The sequence below is a fragment of the Cyphellophora europaea genome, assembly GCF_000365145.1.
Source record: "Cyphellophora europaea CBS 101466 unplaced genomic scaffold supercont1.2, whole genome shotgun sequence".
Lineage (NCBI taxonomy): Eukaryota > Fungi > Ascomycota > Eurotiomycetes > Chaetothyriales > Cyphellophoraceae > Cyphellophora > Cyphellophora europaea.
Genome location: NW_008481808.1, coordinates 3,635,420 through 3,657,106, shown reverse-complemented (window position 1 = coordinate 3,657,106; position 21,687 = coordinate 3,635,420). Strand labels below are relative to the sequence as shown.

Sequence of the window (21,687 nt, the reverse complement as noted above, 5' to 3'; positions counted from 1 at the left end):
GCTAGGTAGTAGTCTGTGAGCAGCCACAGCGGAACCAAGCCGCGTTAAAAGGAATATAAATTACCTTAGGGGCTCTTCAACGTCGCGTCATCCGGTCACCACTCGCACTCAGGCCTTGTATGGTCAGTACAAGGGAGAGGTGTGTGAGAGGGGCTGCTGTTGAGGAGTCATCGAGGAAACATACTCAAGTATCACGGTCATGTATGGACGACCATATATTGTTGCAAACCATGTGCAGCTGGTAGGTCACCTTGAGAAAATACAGCAGGGATCATATACGTTGCAAGGTAGGAGTCCTACAGTAGCGACAAGAAGCAGACTGAGAATAACGTCTTCAATTGAGAGCTGTCTCAATTCTTCACCTTGTACCTCGACCCCTCCCCTGGCATCTCCACCTCCCATGGTATCAGCTAGCACCAACCTCCTCCCTCTTCAATACCCGCACTCTCCCTTCGCCGATCACCAACCCTCCACCGCCACTGCCGCTACCACTTCGCAATCCCATGCCAGCATTCTCCTCCTCTTCCTCGCCCTCGTCTCCCGCCCGTCCGCCCGTCACCGCACCCGCGCCCGTACTCGCCCTCCTCCCACTAACATCGATACCCAGCACTCCACCCACGTAACCGCCCCTCTCACCAGGAACGCTGAATTCGCGAAAGCTCCAGGCCCCGTCGTTTAGCCAACCGCGCACACCCTTGCCCACCTTGTCCTTGCCGTTCTTACTGTGGTGCCCTGTGCCTGTGATGGCGTAGATAACGCGACGTGGGCCTTTCTCGTGCTGGAGGAGGATGGAGTCGAGGTATGAGACTGCTTCCTCAGGGTGGAGGCCTATGAAAGTAGTGCTCTTATTAGCTTCATCTGCCTGGTAGATGCGAAGGAGCGCCTGCGCCCAACAAAGGTCGCAGCTTGGAGTAAAAGAAAATGTCGTGAGTTTAAGAGGGAGCGCCTACCGTGCAAATCAACGTAAAGCTCCTCATCGCCGTTGTCGCCATTCTGTAGGTGTTTGTTACGCTCCTCATATAACGCATTCGCAGCTTCACGGTGGGCTTTCCGCATCGCCTCGTTCTCAGCTTGGCCACGCAGCGAGAGCGCCTTGGCTGCGCGCGCGTCGTTGCGGTTCCATGCTTGTGCAGCGCTGGCTAATATTAGCAAAGGGCAAGAGTGCAGGAAGGGCCATTGGAAAAAGGAGATTACCTTTGCAGGAACTTATTACGTACACTCCCATGCTTGATGGCCTCGGCCCGATACTTCAAATACTGTGCGTTGGCTTTGGCGCCGGTCTCAAGCCAGGGAATATGCTGCGGTTCGGGGATACGCCGGGCGGCGGCGCTGTCATTGCCACCGTAGGTACGAATTTTTCGACCACCGGCGACTTCAATCTTGCGGGGCTGAGTGGGTGCTGGAGACGGAGACATGCGAACTACATCAGCAAGTGAGGAGGGCTCCTTTTCAACGATCTGTTGAGGCGTTGAAGGGCCATGGCGAGAACGGGTGCCATGATGCTTCGTGGCACGTTTAGCAGAGCCAAGGGTTGGAAAAGAGTCCGGGTCGTCCATAGACAAGGAGGATGGTGTTTCTGGTCTGTTCTGGTGTCTCGAATTCGGCCGAGAATGCGGTCGCGATGTCGGCAAAAAACTTCCCCTCCCCCGCTGAGCCGCAGGGACAAAGCCGTTGGCTGCTGGGGATAGCCCAGACTTGACTGGAGGCGAGAGGGACGGAAATTGATCAGACGACTCCTGAAGCTGGAATTGAGGACCAGGAGAATGTGAGTTGGTCAAGGATAAGTGATTGATCAACAAGGCTGGATCGTGAGAGAACTGGCAGGAATCGCCCGCAAGACAATGCCCTTGCATGAAGTACTTGCAAAGATAGCCGCTGGTGTCATGAGCGAACCTGCAGTCCGCCCTTAGACATGAGCCTGACGCGAGCCAGTACTTGCAAACGATGGGACTCTTGACAGCATTTGGTGTGACTGGGCGTTGCAGGACATTCATTGATTTGCCAACCAGAACATTGCTATCAGGAATAGCAGTGAAATGAGTCTCATCCGAGCCGAGTAGTGCAGCGATTGTGGCGCCCAGGTCGTAGGAGTGCTCGTTCAATGCCTTTTCTATCTCGTCATCGGACTTCTTATCGCCCAAGACGGACCTCAGAATATCGTAGGGACTCATATCTGGTTGTGGCATCCATTCTGGCGCAGCAGCACTCAAGCCAGTCGATGAGGCATTGCTGGCAGTATCATCCTGCAGAAGCCAATCCACATTCTCGCTGCCATAGTCGCCGTAGATGTCAGGTGCATGGCTCTGATCCGAGAATTCGTATGCATTCAAGCTTGGGCTATGAGGAATGGGCTGAGCAAGAGCCAGACGTGGAGATGGCCGAGGGGAAGCAAAAGGGGAGGAGATGGCGGATTTTTGGCGCGAGAAGCTCGGTCGGGACTGAGGGAAGGCCGAAGCTGTCGGGGGCGTCGAGGCTGTTGGGGGAGATCCGATAGGAGTGGGCGCTCTGTTGACCTGCCACGGCGCAGGAGAGGACTTGCGGATGATGGTGTGCCTCAAAGGGGCATCAGGCGCCTCGCCTCCGTTTCTCCTTCGCCAGAGTACCGACATGACTGTGTTCTCCAGAGCAGCACCGCGCAGAGCGGTCTTCTCCCGAAGCAGTTCTTCCAGCCGCTCAGTTTTGTCCTCGTCGTCTAGGGTATCGTCCTGCAGGATGGGGAGGCATAACTGGTAATGCTCGTCGGACGCCATGATTGTGGGTGAAATGCACGTAGGGGCTAGCCGTTGAATTTTGATCTTAGGAAAGTGCTCATAGTCTCGCGATCTATTCAGAAGCAGGAGGTGAAGCGGGGTGGGAATGCAGCAGAGCGCGTGGGCTGTATGTTGCAGGCTGCCTGGTGTTCAGGGTTCGTTCGGATGGTACCCTTCGGAGCGGGGCTGACACGTGGATGGCGCAGAGTCGGAAACACGCTTGAACGCAAGAGATAACGTGAAAGGTTTTGGGTCGGAAGAGCTAGAGCAACACTGAGTATATACGAAGAGGGTGGTGGATGAGGAATCGTGTAAGCAGGCGGTGACAAGATGCAGACTGGCCGCAAGTCGACTCCAGATCAGTGACTGCAGTGTCGATTGCGGGGAGAGGGGAGACGAAGCGAATGAGTGGCCATGCTGCAGCCATGCGCGATGGACTACAGCCCGCCTGCAAGCACTACAACCTTATCACTCAGCCAGGCAAGTAGTGTTCCTACTGCCGTAGACATACTTGTCCGAGAGTGAGTCTCATTAATTTCTGTCAAGATTCTACCTGCTGCTGTGAACTCTGGACTTTCGTTAATCCAATACGATGTGTTGTAAAGCCCGCCATTGATGACGCAGAGGCGGCTGAAGCGCCAGTCTGGGCGGTGGCTCTCAGCCTCGTGCTTGAGCGTTTCGGCCACCCGAGACACCCGAAACTCCGTCCTGAGCAGCGTCATCCCCGGTGCCAATGTCAGCGACTGTCTGGACTTCAGGCCGCAGCTTTCCAGAGGTTACAAACCCAATGCTTGACCTTCGTGCTCCTCTATATCATCAATCCTTGAAACCTCAATATTCCTCACAGCCTGTCGCCGAAATGCGTTGATTGCATCGCATTGACGCCTCTCCTACACAGCCCTTGCCACGCACCCGCATCCGTCTCCCATCATCATGGCGCCGCAGGCTATCCAACTCCCAGACTCTCCTCCGCTGGACCCTCGGCAGACTCAAGGTCTGCTCAGTCCATGGCACGCTCCTCGCTACAGCCTCTCTGGCGAGGACTCCTCTCCTTACTCCCAGAGCCCGACCATGCAATATAGGGACCGCCTGATCAATACCGCCGAGAAGTTGCACCGCCGTTTCATGCGCGTCTGGAATGGCTTCTCGCTGCTCCAGAAGATACTTGCGGTCATAGTTATCATTACGCTGAACGTTCTGACGCTGCTGTTCCTCATCTTCAGCGAGAAGATCTTCGCATTTTTAGGCCCGCTGGCGCAGCGATGGAAGAACACACCAGGAGGCTGGATCATCCTATGGCTCATCACTTTTTGCACAGCTTTCCCACCCGTGATCGGCTACGGAACCTGCGGAACGACCGCTGGATTTGTCTATGGCGCGTGGGAGGGTTGGCTGATCCTGGCGACAGCGACAGTGGCCGGGTCTTTCTGCTCCTTCATAGTCTCCAGGACGATCCTCAAGAGCTATGTTGAACGGATGGTCGCCCACGACAAGCGCTTCGCGGCACTGACCTTGACGCTGAAGCAAGACGGACTCAAGCTGCTATGCATGATCCGGCTGTGCCCGCTTCCCTATTCATTATCCAACGGCGCCATGTCGACCTTTCCCACGGTGCACCCAGCCATGTATGCCGCAGCAACCGCTCTGATCACGCCCAAGCTCCTCATTCATACCTTTATTGGAAGCCGTCTGGCGGCCATTGCGAATTCTGATGAGGAAATGAGTGCAGGCACCAAGGCCCTCAATTGGATTAGTATCGCCTTCTTTGGAATTGTTGGGGCGAGTGTTGGATACTACATCTACCAGAAGACTATGGCGCGAGCCAGAGAGCTTGAAGCCGAGGAAGCAGCCGCTGTGCACGACTCGGTGCGCCGAACGGGCGCTCCGCCCAAGCAGTTTACGGATGACCCAGAAGCACAGGAGGCCGCACAGATGCTGGCCGAGGAAGACACTATGGACTACTTTGATGAGGACCCCGCCTCAAACGACACGAGACAATATAGAGATGAATCTACGGATGATGAGGATCCCTTTAGACGTGGCGATGGGCCGGATGAAGAACAAAGCATTGGCTTGCAGCGCAAATAGACGGACAAGACGCGAAGGATGATAGACTGCATAAACTAGCATCCGGATTAAGGTACAACCATGCAGCCAGGCCTATTACAAGGGTTAGCCGGTCTAGCTCCCATGACCTTCTCTTGTCGCCTCTAGCGGTTAAATCCTTGCCAGTGCACAAATCTCTACCTGATACTGCCTGGTCCGGAGGATTGTCGATTTGGGTTCGTTCTAGCATTGGCGTCAAGATTCTCCAAGCTCACGACGGGACGGCAAAGCAAGTCGACTTTCGGTCTCGAATGTGTAACTATATTTCCACGACCACTCTTCCAGTCCACGCAGTAATCGTGCGTACTAGGTGCAGCCACAAGACCCTCGATTGGTGAGTTGTCCGTCTGCGCCTAGGTAGATGGCGCAACAGTTTCTGCCATTTTCTTTTTCATGGCTGGCCCCCACAAGCCGGGCCTCACCCGCCAACTACCCATCCGGTCCTTTCATTTTCCTGATCGGCCCTGTGAACCGCCTCCACTGTTTCTTATTGCCCAGCCACGTAGCGAAAGGACCGCCCTAGTGTCGGTGCCATGCGTCGGAGAAGTCCCTTTTACAGCCTCATACTGTTGATCCCTGCCATCTCCCTCGCATAGCCCACAGACCTCCTCATCTGACCGCCTTCACATCCTCATTTTCGTGCACTTCCCAGGCATTCTCAACAGCAGGATGGGTAGTCATGGCCCTTGACAACGATAGCATCAAGCAACTCATACAGCAGCTTGAAGCTGACAGATCAGCCTACTTGTCTACCCAGAACAAGCTCCAAGAAGCCCTAGTCCAGATTTTGCAACAACAGCAATCTCAGCCTGATGGCCTCAGCCAACCACACCGCCCCAGGACACTGTCTGTTGAGTCCAACGATGATGCGTTTCGAAGACCAACTAGCATCGCCAGTCGAAGGACCAACAGTTTAGGTCTTGATGGCCTCTCAAGAAGAGTCACGTCTCTCTATTCGGCTGATGACAGTTCCGACAGCGACGACGAGTCATCTTACTACGCCAACGACCCTCTTCCTAGCGAGATTCATACTGAGGATGAACTCCGTCAGCACATCCGCAACTACGCTTGGGAGCAGCATTCACGCCTCATATTTGGTCCCCTTCAACGCAGTGGCAAGCTTTTCTCACCCGAGGGTCTTTTCGCTCCAGATTTTGACAACCACAACGATGCGAATCACACCACTGCCGATATATATGAGGTGGGCGATGACGGAGCCCCGTTGAAGCGATCCCGAGCCGATGTCTCTCGTGGCGACCAAGCTACGTGGGAAGTGTTGGCCGGCGTCAATACCGATAAATCCCGCAAGCAAGCCATTGGACGAATAGTCATCATGCGAGAACCATCGCCTATACTCTACGGTGCGCTCCACCTCACTATGAGCAAGCACTTCGACATGGACTCCATTTACCGCATGCTAATCGATGATCATCAACGTACGAAAGCGTATGTACGAGGTCATGCCGAGGATGACCACCGCAAGCAGCGAAGCATTGTCTTCTGCTTCAAGTACCACACCATGGTAGGTGAAGGACGCGAACCGCTGAGCTGGCAGAACTACGATGACGATATCGGCACCAAGACGAACCACATTCCCATCTCCACATGCAGCAGTGTGGTGGCGCTCTCACTCTCGGGTCCACCAGCAAAGACCTTTCGCCTCCATTCGCGTCGCACCAAAAGCCCGAAGGTCAGCGCGATCTATGACCCTTTCGCTCCCTGGCACGTGCTCAGCATCCAAAACTTCCCGGACTGGCACTCAGAGGTCAACCTGCACGAGACGCACCATCATTACGTCAACGGGCCAGACGCCTTCCTCGCCACGCTACTGCACGAGTACCGCGACGCAGCCAAACGCTTCCGCCTTCTGGCTCGACAGATCATCTATCTGACGAAGCCGCCAGGCCGTAGCGTCTTCGACTCATCATTGCGCGACGAGCTGATCTTCGAGAGCGGGGACTTCGTCTTCACGCGCCGCTACTTCTGGGCCAACCAGACCTTGGGCGCCCTGGCGGAAGAGATCGAGCTGATGATCGGCGCCTACAAGGAGACGTTCACGGACGAGGTGTGGTCAGGGGAGCACAAGACCCTCCTGCCCGGCAAGGCCGAGACGAGCGCACGCTTCGCCAACTGGCGCAAGAAGATGAAGCACACACGCCGGTCGTTCGAGTTGGAGATGGAGGAGCTGCGTGACGTGCTGCGCTTCATCAACCGCGAGCAGAAGGAGATCAAGAGCTTGCGCGAGTGGTTGTTTAGCGGGACCAGCGTGCAGGAGAGCCGACAGGCGGTCAAGCAGGCACTCATCACGGTGGAACAGGGTTATAACATCAAGCTGCTGACGCTGGTGACCATTTTCTTCTTGCCGCTTATGTTTGTGACGGGTGTGTTTGGCATGACCAACATGCCGCCGGAGGACGACTTCCTGCCCGCCATCATCATGGCCCTGGCCGTGTGTCTGCCGACGTATCTGCTGATCGCAGTGATCAACAAGCCCGAGATGTTCCAGAAGGGTGTAGCTTGGATACTGTGGCCGTGGGTGCTAACGTGGACGTGGACGAAGAGATCGAACGATTACGCGGCCGACTACGCGCGGCTATACAAGGAGAGGTACCTGAACCGGCGAAAGCTCAAAAAGGGAGAGAAGGCGGCGAAGAAGGGCGGCTGGATGGGCTTTCAGAGCGGAGGATCGGGCAGAGGCTGGGGCCGTGGGGGTAGAAGTGCTACCTTCGCGAGTCTGGAGGCAAGGTTGGAGCAAGAGAGCAAGATGAACACGGGCAGACGCGCCAGCAGACCTTACGCCTTCGCGCAACCGTCCGATGTCGAACTCTCGGCGGAAAAGACAGGCAAAGTAGATACCTCATCGCCGGCCACAGTTGGAGGATCCTTGAAGCCAGGTCCGCTACCGACCAGCATCGGGAGCTCGAGAGGAGTGGCGTCTGTGATCCAGCGCCCGGTCGCTCCACCCATGCCGCAGAGAACGAGCAGCAGTGTCCGGTTCGACACTGAATCGCTCCGGTCGAGGGAACAACGGCATGGCACGACGCCCGAGCCGAGTCCGAACACCAGCGTCGGCAACCTGGACCAGATCGTACAGGCTAGCATGCGTGACGAGGCAGAGCAGCCGACAGAGAAGTCGAGGCCAGAGCTGTCGGTGTCGGTGCCGACGATTCAGGTCACGCCCGATACCGAGTCGCCCAGGACGCCTGCACGCGCGCATCGGCCGAGCTTTTTGAGGAGGATCTCGAGTAAGCTGGGAAACGCGGAGGGTAGTCCCAGGAGTCCCGTGTGAGGTGAGGTGATGGGAAACGAGAGCAGCTGACGAGATTGTACAATGGTGGAGACTTATGACTTTATGAGACCACGACCTAGAAAAACTGCATATGAAGCGTTTAAGCGAAGGTCAAAAGACACTTTGTTGTCAAACATCGGGGAATGTGTTAGAACAACCCGATTGATCACCCGATCTGTATCTACACATAGATAGCATCAGGAGGCAGACAATGGAGCTTTGGTCTGAGACATTCGTCGGTGATCCGTATCCTGAGCACTTTTTTCGCACATACCCATACGACTTGATGTCGAATCCCACTCCTCACTCCGCACCATCCCATCGTGGCAGGACCTCGAGAACGCCGCAGACGCCATGTTATGCTCACCGCTGAACTGCCCTAAACGGCGCGGTGTCGAAGAAAGACTTGGGTAATGACCGCTTCCGCAGAGCTTCTTTTTCAACATCCTCACCGCTTGACACCAGCGCCTTCCCTCAGTACCGTCTTTGCCAGACCAGCGTAAGTCTCCGGCCACTCGTCTTCGCCCTCAACGGCCTTCCCATCCTTCTTCTTTTGGATGTCTCGAGACACCATCACCACGCTGGTGGGCCGCTTGGTGCCACCGGCCAGGCCAAGCTCGGCTCTGCTTTGCACGAAGATGTACGGAATGTTGTGGTCCTCGCACAGCACGGGAATATGACTGATGACGTCCATAGGCGAAATATCGGCTGCGAGGACGACGACGCCGATGGGGTCTGAAGAAGCTGAGTTGGCGGGCAGGTTGTTGGGTGATTTTCGTAGCGCTTTGACGACTTCCTTGACGCCACGCTTCAGTGTTCGTTGGGCAGCCGCTGTAGATTCGTTAGTGTTGGTTTGTGGACCAGCTTCGAGGGATATCCTCACCTTTTTTCACATTCTTGAACACCTTCTTCGCGGCCTTCTCGTCCGCCAACGGTACTGCGAATGGCACCAATGCACCAATGGGCTTTGTAACTGCGATCTTCGTCTGCTCGGGCTCGTCGTCGCTATCGGCCGCCACATCCTTATCCTTGGACTTCTTCTCTTTGACCACAACATTGACGTCGTCGCTGTCGCCATTGACGCCGTTCAACGCCCGCTCAACAAGCGCTTCCCGCTTCTTCTTGTCCTTCTTGTCTTTCTTGTCGGATTTATGCTTGGAGGATCCATTGACGCCGGCATCTGCGATCGTGGACTTCTCGGACTTTTTGGCGGCTTTGAGGGCTTTGCGTTCCTCCTTGGAGAGGTCGGACTTGTCTTTGGCCATAGCGATATCTGGGGGAATGCACAAGCAAGAGAGAGGTACTGTGCTTGGCTTAGTCGCAAAGGATCCGGTTCTTGCGCTTTCTCAGAGCGCCGAGACCCTTATGAGAAAGTGATCCAGTAGAGTGCGGCTACCGATCGAGTTTGGTGAGCGTGACTGTTGTGCGAAACGGTCTGCAACAAAATGCTCGAGAACCAGGTGCTCTCCAAATTGAACTCGAACTTTTTGGCGGAGAACCCCCGGCGTAAAGTTTATCCTTGCCGCGAGTTCAGACCAAGGCGAGGCTGCCACCCGCGTTGTCAAGGCTGTGACTTTCAGTTTCCACGCTGGCATGTTCATTGCGTCTGTCACAGAATCATCCCTCATACCTCTTACGCCGCGAGTAGACGAACCATTACAGGAGCCTGTCAGCAGCTCTGCCACTACTCAACTGAAATTACTCATCATGGCTACCACTGACGATGCTCTCGAAACCTACAACCATCTTCCCGTCCATATCGACCCTTCGACCAAAGCGGTGTCAGTCAATTCTTCGGACAAAGCTGTTCAGGATGCAGTTGCGCTGGTGAATGATCTACACACTCAGTTCAAGTCTCTTGAGACAGCCAATAATATTCCCCCTCCTCCAGTCCCGGTCAACCCAAAGCGCACGGCTCAGATCAATAAACTGCGCGAGTCTGCTGGGCAGTCCGCGAAGAAGGGGAACAACGCCGAAGCCGTTCGCCTTTTGACTTTTGCGCTCGACATGGCCTCTGCACGGCCGGACTGGGAGCCGGTGGGTCTCAAGAGGGAGGAACTGGCAATTTGCTACCTTGCCAGAGCGGCAGCAAACGCCGAGTTGCGTGAGTGGGTGGATGCCTGGCGCGACGCCCAGTGCAGCACCGAATGCAAGAAAGGCCCGAGCCAAACCCCACAGGGCCAGAGAATTTTGGGCAACCCAAAAGCCTTTACGATTGGAGGCAAGGCTCTGTTGGAGATGGGGAGAACAGAGGAGGCGGTTCAGTGGCTGGAGAAGGGCGTCGAGACCGAAGGAACGCAGACCGATGATTGCAAAGCCATGGAGAAGCTGCTGCAAGAAGCGAGAGCGAAGCTACAAGCGGAGGGTTGAACTCGCTTTGACGAATTGGACGACTACATGAATACTAATGCACAGCAATACTGGAGCAGCGCTGGGAGCAGCATATTGGGCAGCATCGGCCATGACAAACCAACATCGTCATCCCATGACGCAGACGTACCATCTGCTCGTTCATATCTACCAGGAGACATTTATACTGGCTGTTCGAGCTCGCTGTATCCGCGATTCGAGAACCGGGTCTACGTGCGGCCGTCAGATGTGATCTGCTCGGATCCGTAAGGAATTTTGTCGAAGTACTCAACATTACCGACCGGGCAGGATTCGCATGCGGACTCTGACGGCGTAAAATTACACCCTGTATGACAGGTGTGTCTCGCGGCGAGGAATGGCGGGACGGTGAATGTGACGCTTGTATCAAGGAACCGATCTCTCAAAGATCAGGCCGTCGTTGGGCCAGGCTCGCAACCATGAAGCTACCCGACATGCTGGATACGACTGCGGGTTGGCGCCGATGGCAGGTTGCCTCACCCGAGTTACGGGCATAGTACAGGGTTGTATAGCTGACACGTACTGGAGCAACCCTCATTTCTGGCGTCGCCTTCGACCCGATCGAAGCTACTTCATCCTTGCATCTTTGACCAGACAGTGACAGGCGAGCCGCATCCATCCTCTCCGGACACGAATCTGTTGTGATGCTGCAAGGCGTCCATTCAATCACCTCAGAGAGTATACTGCGAAAGTATCCCGTGCGGAGACCTTCGACCTGACTCCAATAAGTACGTGGACGGCCCCCTCGCAGTAGACGATGATAGGCCGAACACCTCAGATCGTGGCCACGTGATCGGTATTCTCTGTCCAATCCTCAACAGCCATTCCATGGTCTATGACATTTGCTGATGGCACAGTTGCCCGTCTTGGAAAGCCAACGGTGGCCATTGTTGATCTAACGAGCATTATGTCCTCAGACGGCCTGTCTAACGTTTCAGGCTGCCAGCCTGGAATATTACTTAAAGGTAAGAATCTGATGCCAATTAAGACGTTTAAAAGAACCAGACTCTTTTACATCCCTACGACAGATTATAACGACGAAAATGACATTGCCGATCAAAGATAACGACCTCGTTCGCACCCGATGGTCATCTGGAGACGAGAAAGACTACTTCAAGGTCTTTAATCCAGCCACCGGTGCAATCAACAAGATTGTTGCTGGCGCAAGTGTAACCGAACTCAACGCCGCTGTCGCCGCGGCGAAGAAGGCCTTTGATCTTGACTGGCGTCATCGTACCTGCCAAGAGCGAGCTCAATACCTGCTTAAGGCAGCCGACGCCGTTGCCGTACATGCTGATGAGCTCGCTGAAATTCTCTGCTCTGAGAACGGCAAGACGGTGCAGGATGCTCGCATGTTCGACGTGGAGTTTTGCATCAACGTTTTCCGCTACTTCGCGTCCTTGATCGTCAACGAGGCGGGCGAGTTCCGCCAGCAGGGGTCCATCAATGCCACCATCATCCGCGAACCCTTTGGGGTCGTTGGCGCTATCCTGCCCTTCAACTGGCCGCCCATCCATACTGGTGGCAAGCTCGCTCCCGCACTTGCTACCGGCAATACGCTGGTCATGAAGCCAGGCGACCAGACGCCACTCACTGTCATGCGCATCATCGAGATTCTGCAAGATGTGTTCCCGCCGGATGTCATCCACGTGGTCCCTGCCGCTGGCAGCGCTGTCCCAACCGCGCTGGTCGAGCATCCTGACGTGCGCAAAATCAGCTTTACTGGATCTCCTGGTGGGGGTGTAGCAGTAAGCAAGGCGGGTGCGGCTACGTTCACCAATCTTAGCCTGGAGCTCGGCGGCAAGAATGCGCTACTTGTGTTTGAAGATGCGGACATGGACCGCGCAGTTGAGGACGCCTTGGAAGCTGGCGTGTTCAATAAGGGCGAGGCATGTACTGCGGGTTCCAGGCTGGTGGTCCATGAAAAGGTGCACGATGCCTTTGTGCAGCGACTCAGCGCCGCGTACGAGAAGATTGTGTCAGGAGACGGTACCGATAATGCCACACATGTGGGACCACAGGTGAGCGCGGTGCAGCAGAAGCGCGTGCTCGAGTACATAGAACTCGGGCAGAAGGAGGGGGCGACGGTTGCGGCTCAAGGCTCTCTGCCTTCAGACCCGAGTCTGAAGAATGGCTTCTTCGTCACACCAACATTGTTCACGGACGTCAAGCCGCAAATGCGAATCGCTAAGGAAGAGATCTTTGGGCCGGTGCAGGTGGTGCTCAAGTTCAGTACGTACGACGAAGCAATCCAGATCGTGAATGGTACGGACTTTGGGCTTGTATGTGGGATTTACACTCAGGATAGCGCTCTGCAGTGGAGAGCCACGAGAGATGTTGATGCTGGCATGGTTCTGGTCAACAACTACTTCCGTGCTGTTCTCGGTACCCCGTTTGGAGGCGTCAAAGGCAGCGGCCAGGCAAGGGAGCACTGCGAGGAAACGCTGAGGGAATTCACCTGGGCCAAGAACATCCGTGTACCGTCAGGCATTGGGAAGGTTCCCCAGTGGAGAGCGATCAAGGATTGTTTCTAGTAATGTTGAGGTCTACCACAGTGCAACCAAGCCGGGTAGTATGCCGGTCACGTGGGCGGCATTCATGTCAGCTCAAAGGCGTACCTGTCAGCCAACGGTCAGGCCGTCGTAATCCTCATCTTTCTATTCACATCTAACCTACCTCGTCCGCCAAACCACTGGCGCGTACTATGGTCGCAAAGCATGCCAAAACCGCGTGCGAGCTGCACTGCTTGCCGCAAGTCGAAGCTCGGATGTGATGCCGCCAAGGCCGCGGGTGAAGCCTGCTACAACTGCGTTCGACGTGGTCAAGAATGTAGTAATGCAATAGCAAGCGGCAGAGATAGTACTAGACGCAGTCCAAAACGACGAGACACCACGGCCTCGGTGCATTTACTCTCAGACCCGGTGCCAGATCGAGCTCTGTCTCTCATCGATGGTCCAGAGTCGAGACTTGACCATGGCGTTCGTCGTCGTGAACCTAGCTCTCTCGACACCAGAAGCGACGGGCTAGCGCAGCGCACACAGGCTCAAAGTGTCCATCGCCTTCTCTGGGATATTTTTGAACAGATCTACGAACCCCGACTTAGCCTGTTTACCGGCAGCAGTTGCTGTCCATATGTTGGGTCCCTTAATGTGCGCTAGTCCACTCCCGGTGACTGAGTCGACTACTGATGTGTTGCAGCTCCCGCGATCCATTACCCGACTCATTGTCACCTTGGACGCCCATATTCGTAAAGAACGTGGCACGGAGAATCGGTCTTTGACCCGTGACATTGACAAATGCCATCTCTACGCGATTTATGCATTTGCTGCACGATGGCTACCTGTATCTGATCATGGATCCGAAGCTCTGTTTCAGACGAGACAGCAGCATATGGCTCTTCGGTCTTGTTTGTGGGATTTAGCTCGCCAGCATATTTTGGTCGCCATCTCTCATCCAACCTATCGGTCGGCCCACGCGCTGCATTTGTTCGCCACATCTGGCGCTGCCACACATTCTCACTTTGACACCTTGGTCGATGGATGCCACGACATCAGTCTCCAACACCACGAAAGATTGCGGCTCCAAGCTCTAGAATTCTGTGCATCAGACTTCAGCTTCTTCTCCAGACATGCGTCGACAAAGCCCGGCTCCGACATCGACTACAGCCACGTCCGAGACATCTTGTATTGGACAGGTATTCTAACCGATGTATGGCGCACGACCTTCTGCTGCCGCCCTGCCATCGTACTGCCCGGCCGGATAGGCGAAGCACGGGTCTGGAGTCATGTTAGAGAGCACTTGGCTGCCTTTGACCGGGCATTCGCTCAGGTCCGCGAATCAGGAGATTTCATAAGTGATCCTCTTGCCACGATCATCTTGCAGCATGCGAGTGCATGTAAGAGCATGTTCTGGTATTCAGTCTCGAAGGTGCAAGACAGTCTCATCAATCATATCGTGGACGATCCCCTGGACGTAACATTTGCAACGGCCATGAGAGAAAAGGATCTTTGGGAACGAGTCTTTGGATCACTTGTGGGGTCTGTGGAGAGAGACTATGTAATGCTTGATGCACAGAACCAGATCGGCTACTGTAAGCAAAACCTTCCATTCTTGGCAGACAATTCGAGTGTTTCGTTACTGACAATACTAGTCCTGCTTGTCCTGCATGTCAATACCGGGATTCTCATCCTACTAGACCTTCTAGAGCAGAGCCAATCCCATCCCAGCGGATACACAGCCGCTGACCTGCTCCAACTTCGCCTCAGCCCGACCCGCGCCATCGTCAATGCTATTGGCATCACGCTTCGCAGCAACGGCTACCGGCAACGCAACCAGCCGCAAAACATCATGCTTCTGGACCCTCACCCTGACACTGCGTCCGACTGCATCTTACGGTGCGGGCAGAGTCTTCTCAAGCTGCACGTTCGCGGCGTCATTACGCCGTCCGCTTGTCAGACCATGCTTGCGGTCGTGTTTGAAGCATTCGATGTACTTATGGCCGTTCCCGGGAAAACGGCTGCGAACAAGACTTCCCTGGAGAGACTGTGCGCTGACCGTGCGGTTGATGGGTTTGGACACATTTCTCCGTGGACGTCGTTGGGCGCCGATGCCCCAGGGCCAGGTGAGCTGGAAGCTGCCAAGGCGGTTGTCGGTCAGCTAACGGACGAGATATCGGGTGAGGCAGACCTTTTCAGGATGCTGCTGGGCATTTCAGCGTGAACTAGTTTGGCCGACAGCGATTCAAGGCTATGGCTGAACAACTCGCTCTGGTGAGACGGAAACGCTCGGGCCTCATCAACGGGCAGGGTATCGTACCCACCGGAGCCTTACGTTATGCGCGTTATGCTCGGTTCGTACTTAAGACACCAGACCAAGGATGTCCTTACAGCCGTCCCACCACAACCGTTGCATGAATAGTCTCAGCTTGACGTCAACGCCACCATCACCATTACCATCACCGCCGAGGTTCCGCCTCCGCAACACCCACATTTACCCGCCGCCAACCCCGAGAAACAGACACATCATGGCCACCACCACCGCCTACATCCTCTCCCTGATCCGCCTCAGCACCGGCGCCGCCTTTCTGGCCGCGCCCAGCTTCACAGCGGCGACATTCCTGGTCCCGCAAGCGACCGCGCCAGCCGCCATCATCGCCACCCGTCTCGCCGGCTCGCGCGAACTGGTCGTGGGAGAGTTGCTGTGGTATGCGCTTCGGAAACACAGTCAACATGCCGCAGCAGCTCCAGCGGTGGAAACCGCGGATCGAAAACCACTGATTCCGTCGGATGGAGGGAAGAAGAAGAACGAGGAAGGTAATGCTGAGGTTTGTCAGGTTGAGAGCGGGAGCCTGGTGGGATATGCCTTGCTGGCGGGGGTGGCCATTGATGCAATCGACGTTGTGAGCTGTCTGGTGTGTTTCTTGCAGGGCGACTTGCCACTTCAGGCTGCGCTACTGTGTGGTGGTGCGGGGGGGTTGGCGCTTGGGATGGGCGCGTATGGGTACATGGCTGGGCCGTGGAAGATTCGTGGGTGAGATCTAGGGACCTTTGCGGCAGCGCCTTCATCAACTTCATTCGCGGGGCTCGTAGTGGACCAGGAGAAGGATGGAGAATAGTGGAGCAGATGGTGACAGCCTTGAGCACAGTGAACAGTCAATCGAGGGGAATATAGTTGCCGGGTTCTGAATTGGCTACGCCAATTCCAAAGCTGTAGCTGAAATCGACGACAGGATGCAGGCTGAAACGTGTATTTGATTTTCATTATGCCCAAGGAGGCATCTATCGTGCCTGGCCAACGGGTGAACCTATCTCGCTCGTAACACTATAGTCGACCGTCTTCACGATCCACCCGTCCCCTCCTCCCCCTTGCCCGCTACTCGAGTCTCCTGCCAGATCACTGGCACTACTACCACTCCGCCCCCGATTCGACGCCTGCAGTATATGTTTTTGGTCTTCGTCCTGCTCCACACTATCACCATCGCTCTTCTGCTCTCGACTCCTATCTCGAGACCTCCGGTTGCCCGCGCCGCCCACCACGTAAGCGGCGTGTCCGCGGTTAGCCCCGAACGTATCCCCACCTTCATCATCATCCTCACCGCCATCAAGCGTGCGATGCTGCGAAAGCCCGCCCTGCTTGAAACTATGCAAGCCATAAGCTTTCCCCACCCCGCCACTGCCGCCTCCGTAGCCACTAGGTCTATAGCGTCCGGGAGTCATGTGGCCGGAGGAGGTGATGTGCAGGCCGGAGCGGACGTGGAAGACGTTGCGCAGGACTTGCTCGAAGACGGCTTTGAGGGGAGGGATGGAGGCGGCGATGAGGCCGGCGTTTAGCTCGGCGCGAACCCAGATAGTAATCAGGACACCGTCGTCTGGTGGTGAAGAGGTGTTAGCGTGTGTCAGTGTCACGAGGGGTGGGGTTGTGGTTGTGCTGTGGGCACGGATGGGAGGGATTGAGCAGGAGGAGGGCGGCAAGCGTCATTTAGCATGCAGAGATGCAGCAGGATGGATGTGCTGAAGGTGAAGGGTTTGAGATTCCTTCGGAGTGACGTACAAGTTGGATCCGTGCTGGTTTTCAGCTTGGGCAGCTCGAAGCATTTTGCCACGGCGCAGACGGTGGCGGAGAGACCGACGAGAAAGACACCTCGAAGGGCCCACTTGTTGTAGACTGATACTCTGACTTGTGAGACGTAGTAAATGGGTCCGAGCGAGTAGAAGAGGTCGGTAACGATGTTGCCGCCTGTGATTTGTTCGTCAGCTGTACTATTGCAGCGTTGCCCGCGTGTGGTATCGGTTGAGTGGATGACTTACCGGTCTGAACATATGAGTTCGCCGCGTTCACCGACCGTGGGATGCACGAGAAGTCATCGAGCGTCTTGTTCCAGATGGCCTCAATGGGGCGGCAGGCGAAGAGTGACCCTACCGCAACAAGGGCGTTGCAGCCGACGGAGAGGACAATTGATCCCCAGATTATCCATTGCATGGTCCGGCCGAGTTGCAGACGCAGTAGGGACAAACCGATGCTGACTTTGAGGAAGGCCATAGAGAAGCCGTTGATAAGAAGGGCAAAGTTTGAGAATTTTGAAGCCTGTATGCGCGATGCAGTTGATAGCTTTGCGGATGACTTGCCGTAGCCGTGTGAGCACATGGCGATTGTCAGCGCCATCGATACGATGCTAGCGGCCTGTCCAGTGTCAGTGGCTAGACGTGACGAGAATCATGTTGACTGTACCAAAGCCCCAGCGATAAAGTAATCGTCCCAGCCATAGGCCTTGGACTTTCTGAATCGGACCCAAAGTCGTGTGAGGACAAAGGCACCTCCTAGTATAGTCAAGATGACTGTAGAGATGAGAAGGGCATCATCTTTGTCCGGCTTGTCTACTGAGGGAGGGGAAGTCGACATGTCGCAAGTGTTGGCCGATTTTCCGCCACCGACTTCGGCGCTGTGATCCGACAGCTATCACAGGTCACGATGGAGCATCAGCGATGGAGCATCAATGATGGAGAAAGATGGCGCAACGCGTCGTTTTGTACAGACGAACGCCTGAAAGAAAGGGAAAGATGTGTTGCTCGTTAGTGCACGAGGGCCTCGTGTAGATCCAGCGGTCTTGTGCAGGGGGCAATGATCGACATGGACCATGCTTGCTCTCCCGACAGAATGCAACGCAACATTGTGCAGGTACCGTGTACCTGCACAGGCGAGCGCATCAGTGTTGGGGTAAGCGACTAGGCACCATGCCAGCCATGTGCCAAGAGTCACCAGTCTCTGAGCGCTGTACTCCGTAGGGATGGGAGGACACCAGTCAAAACTGCCCCATATGGTAAGGTGTCCCGATGATTTTGCATTTTATATGGTCAAAGCAAGCTCGCTTGCCTTGGGCGGAAGCGAAGGGCGGCGCAAGTGGAGTGCAGGCCCGTACCGCAACTCCTGAGTTGTTGCCCCCGGATCTGGACGTAGAGTAAGTACGGACTGAGGCTGCACTCGGCGCCTGGTCAAGTTATGGAGGGAATACGCTTTGCGCACTGCAGAGTGTACTGGGATATTATCCCGCAACCTCGTCAGCAAGACCACCTCGATGTCAAGTTTGCTGAATGTAGGTAAAGCACTAAATCGCATGCGGACAACGGTCCAGACTGCGGAAGACAAGGTTGAACAGTATGTCGGGCCAAGCTACCGGACGCAGCTTAGCGATATCGTTTCGCTCCCGCCAAAGATCTACTGCAGCGTTCTGAAACATCGGTCTAGGGTTTTCCAGGCGCGTCATCAACGTCGTATTCGAGAAACAGTGTCGAACAACTCGACCGGTCTTTCGGATAGCCACGTGCTTCCAGAATCGTGCCAGCTGGGTAAATTGAGTACCATATGGATGAGACTCATAAGACACGCCGTTGGAGATTTGTAACTTGACGTTCAACCAGCTCTTCTTAGCGCGACTTGGCAAGATTGGCATCTGCAACTGCCGTCTCCACGCCTCCGCGCTGCTGGGCACTTCCCCTCTCATGCATCAATGACTCGAAAACATCTCATCAAGCACCCGGACCTTAGATCCCGTCATGGTGAACGATATGAATGGTATAGAAAGATCTTTTATCTGTCTCGTGCATTGACTGGAGCATTGACCGTAAGTGGGGTACTGTCATTGCTGAAATCGCCCTCCAAAGCTGCTCAAAACCAAAGTCACAAAGTCCTTGCCACTCGTCCAGTGTTCCGCCACTTCCGTGCCTACGGCTGCAGATCATTGAGTCCACACAGACAGAAACACAGTGGTGGTCCTTGGCAGCGAAAAGGGGCTTCTCCACCCCTGCTATCTAGGCTCACTTCACGTTGCTCTTTTAGAGTACAGACTTCAGGAACCAGACCGAGACCAGCGAGTTTTGATCATGGCCGGTATGCGCGGCATCGACCATCATGCGCGTAACGGTTCTCGCGCCGCTAACATTGACAAAAGCAGCTTGGTCTGTCCCCATGTACAGTAAACCGGCACGGAAGGCGAGATGCCACGGCCCAATGTTCATCCAATTTCGACCCAGGTCCCTCGCCAATGCCTGGCTGTGACCTTTTCCGCATGAGCCGCACCCTAGTGAACAGCATTGCTTGGACATATAACATGCTCTGACATAGTGATCATCACCTATCTCTGCTCCAGTCACGCCTCGCCGTCGCTCAGATCCGACCCCAGTCTCTCGTTTATCTTTGTCATTCGTTTATCATGGTAAGTGCGACGTTTTGGACAGCGACGCTCGCTGGTACCACCGCGGCCACAGCAGCAGTGCTGCCTCGCAGCAATGAGTACGATTATGTTATCGTTGGCGGTGGCCTCTCTGGTCTTGTGGCCGCAACCCGCCTGTCAGAAGATCCTGATGTGTCGGTCCTTGTCCTGGAGTATGGCCCTATCGACCGTAGCAATATCACTCAGATCCCCTTCTATGGCACCTCGTTGAATACCGCCGCCATGCGCGACATTCCCTCCGCGCCCGAGCCGTACATGGGAGACAGAACCTTTGCCGTTCGAGCAGCATCTGTGGCTGGTGGTGGTTCGCAAATCAATGGTATGCAGTGGGATCTGCCATCCGCTGCTGATTTTGATTCCTGGGAGGCGCTCGAAAACGACGGCTGGGGCTGGAGTGAGATTCAGAAATACTACAAGAAAGTAAGTTGGCTATCTGAGATCAAGTGTAACCTATCGTACTAACATTGCAAGGCCTCGCACCTCGCGACGCCCGATCCGGGCATCGAGACCAAGTATGGCTACTCTTACGACACACCTGCCTATGGCGACGGCCCTGCTAAAGTCAGCTTTCCCGAATTCCAGTACCCTGATATGTACAACTTCAAGAATGGCTTCGATGAGCTCGACGTGCCGTTCATAGAGGAACACGCCGCCGGCAACGCTGTTGGACAGTACTGGACTCCAGCCTCGATCAACGACGAGACCAAGACGCGGACCTCTTCCCTTTACGCTTACTATGACAAAGTCTCCGATCGGCCTAATCTGAAGCTATTGCCTATGCACCAAGCCAACGAGATCATCTTCAACGAGGCTGCCGGAGACCTTTCGGCTACTGGTGTCAAGGCACTCAACCGCGACAGCAGCTCGTTCGTCGAGTTCAAAGCCAAAAACGAAGTCATCCTCGCCGCTGGAGCGATCTTCACCCCTCAGCTCCTGCAGCTCTCCGGCATCGGCCCCAAGTCTGTGCTCGATGCCGCCGGTATCGAGACCAAGCTTGACATGCCCGCCGTCGGTTCCAACTTCCAGGACCACCCCGCCGTCTTCCTGGCCTGGAACGTGACCTCCTCATTCCCCAATCCCACCACACTCACCACCAACGCCACCTTCTACGCCGAAGCCCTCCGCCTCTACCACGAAGAGCAGACCGGTCCCCTCACAAAATCCCAAGCCAGCTACGTCGGCTTCCTTTCGCTCCAAACCGTCGTGGGCTCCGACACCGCGTCCGCCCTCCTCGATGACCTCGCTGCACAGTCCCCCAGCGAGTACCTTCCCGATATCTATGCAAGTGACCCCCGCCTAGTCGCCGGCTTTGAAGCCCAACGCGCGACCCTCGTCTCCGACATGTCGCGCGGCGCCGTCGCCGTAGTCGAAATGCCCCTCAGCGCCGCCGGCCGCATGCCCAACGCACTACAAAAGCCACTCTCACGAGGCACTGTGCACCTCAACGCCTCAAACCCACAAGGCGTGCCCACCGTGCTGCACGATGCGATGCACAACCCCTTCGACCGACACGCCGTGTACGCGAACCTGCAGTTCACACGGCGCCTGTTCAACACCGACGCCATGAGTGTCATGGAGCCCGTCGAAGTCACGCCGGGAGCACAGTATACGGAGGAAGACGAGGTGTTGGACGTGCTGGTGAGCAGTGGGGCGCTGACGCCCACGTTCAGCCACCCGAGCGGCAGCTGTCCGATGATGCCGGAGCGGCTGGGCGGGTGTGTGGATGCGGAACTGAAGGTGTATGGGACACAGAGATTGAGTATCATTGATGCGAGTGTGCTGCCGATCATTCCGGCGGCGCATCTGCAGGCGACGATGTATGCTGTGGCGGAGAAGGCGAGTGATATCATCAAGGCGAGGGCGTAGATGAGGACCGCATGCAGACGCGTGATGGCGATGTAGATGGGCAGGTGGTTGAGCTTTGGTAT

At 55.6% G+C, this 21,687-nt stretch overlaps 10 protein-coding genes across 10 annotated transcripts; 7 read left to right on the top strand and 3 right to left on the bottom strand.

Moving 5' to 3' along the window:
- Positions 1 to 406: 406 nt before the first annotated feature.
- On the bottom strand, positions 407 to 2,750 carry HMPREF1541_02901 (uncharacterized protein; the record flags this gene model as incomplete). The annotated part of the gene is made up of 3 exons (XM_008717256.1): positions 407 to 828; positions 951 to 1,135; positions 1,195 to 2,750. The coding sequence occupies 3 exons, from the start codon at positions 2,748 to 2,750 to the stop codon at positions 407 to 409; spliced, it is 2,163 nt and encodes a 720-aa protein (XP_008715478.1).
- Positions 2,751 to 3,683: 933 nt separating this feature from the next.
- Positions 3,684 to 4,838, top strand: HMPREF1541_02900 (uncharacterized protein; the record flags this gene model as incomplete). Its single annotated transcript, XM_008717255.1, has 1 exon — positions 3,684 to 4,838. One exon carries the CDS (start codon positions 3,684 to 3,686, stop codon positions 4,836 to 4,838), a length of 1,155 nt encoding a protein of 384 aa, XP_008715477.1.
- Positions 4,839 to 5,535: 697 nt separating this feature from the next.
- Positions 5,536 to 8,145, top strand: HMPREF1541_02899 (uncharacterized protein; the record flags this gene model as incomplete). Its single annotated transcript, XM_008717254.1, has 1 exon — positions 5,536 to 8,145. One exon carries the CDS (start codon positions 5,536 to 5,538, stop codon positions 8,143 to 8,145), a length of 2,610 nt encoding a protein of 869 aa, XP_008715476.1.
- A 448-nt stretch (positions 8,146 to 8,593) lies between these two features.
- HMPREF1541_02898 (uncharacterized protein) lies at positions 8,594 to 9,410 on the bottom strand (the record flags this gene model as incomplete). The annotated part of the gene is made up of 2 exons (XM_008717253.1): positions 8,594 to 8,976; positions 9,029 to 9,410. 2 exons carry the CDS (start codon positions 9,408 to 9,410, stop codon positions 8,594 to 8,596), a joined length of 765 nt encoding a protein of 254 aa, XP_008715475.1.
- Positions 9,411 to 9,852: 442 nt separating this feature from the next.
- HMPREF1541_02897 (uncharacterized protein) lies at positions 9,853 to 10,515 on the top strand (the record flags this gene model as incomplete). The annotated part of the gene is made up of 1 exon (XM_008717252.1): positions 9,853 to 10,515. The coding sequence occupies one exon, from the start codon at positions 9,853 to 9,855 to the stop codon at positions 10,513 to 10,515; it is 663 nt and encodes a 220-aa protein (XP_008715474.1).
- Positions 10,516 to 11,576: 1,061 nt separating this feature from the next.
- Positions 11,577 to 13,067, top strand: HMPREF1541_02896 (uncharacterized protein; the record flags this gene model as incomplete). Its single annotated transcript, XM_008717251.1, has 1 exon — positions 11,577 to 13,067. The coding sequence occupies one exon, from the start codon at positions 11,577 to 11,579 to the stop codon at positions 13,065 to 13,067; it is 1,491 nt and encodes a 496-aa protein (XP_008715473.1).
- Positions 13,068 to 13,665: 598 nt separating this feature from the next.
- On the top strand, positions 13,666 to 15,252 carry HMPREF1541_02895 (uncharacterized protein; the record flags this gene model as incomplete). The annotated part of the gene is made up of 1 exon (XM_008717250.1): positions 13,666 to 15,252. One exon carries the CDS (start codon positions 13,666 to 13,668, stop codon positions 15,250 to 15,252), a length of 1,587 nt encoding a protein of 528 aa, XP_008715472.1.
- Positions 15,253 to 15,556: 304 nt separating this feature from the next.
- Positions 15,557 to 16,066, top strand: HMPREF1541_02894 (uncharacterized protein; the record flags this gene model as incomplete). The annotated part of the gene is made up of 1 exon (XM_008717249.1): positions 15,557 to 16,066. The coding sequence occupies one exon, from the start codon at positions 15,557 to 15,559 to the stop codon at positions 16,064 to 16,066; it is 510 nt and encodes a 169-aa protein (XP_008715471.1).
- A 244-nt stretch (positions 16,067 to 16,310) lies between these two features.
- HMPREF1541_02893 (uncharacterized protein) lies at positions 16,311 to 17,931 on the bottom strand (the record flags this gene model as incomplete). The annotated part of the gene is made up of 4 exons (XM_008717248.1): positions 16,311 to 16,900; positions 17,083 to 17,268; positions 17,340 to 17,712; positions 17,761 to 17,931. 4 exons carry the CDS (start codon positions 17,929 to 17,931, stop codon positions 16,311 to 16,313), a joined length of 1,320 nt encoding a protein of 439 aa, XP_008715470.1.
- Positions 17,932 to 19,738: 1,807 nt separating this feature from the next.
- On the top strand, positions 19,739 to 21,625 carry HMPREF1541_02892 (uncharacterized protein; the record flags this gene model as incomplete). The annotated part of the gene is made up of 2 exons (XM_008717247.1): positions 19,739 to 20,179; positions 20,231 to 21,625. 2 exons carry the CDS (start codon positions 19,739 to 19,741, stop codon positions 21,623 to 21,625), a joined length of 1,836 nt encoding a protein of 611 aa, XP_008715469.1.
- Positions 21,626 to 21,687: the final 62 nt, after the last annotated feature.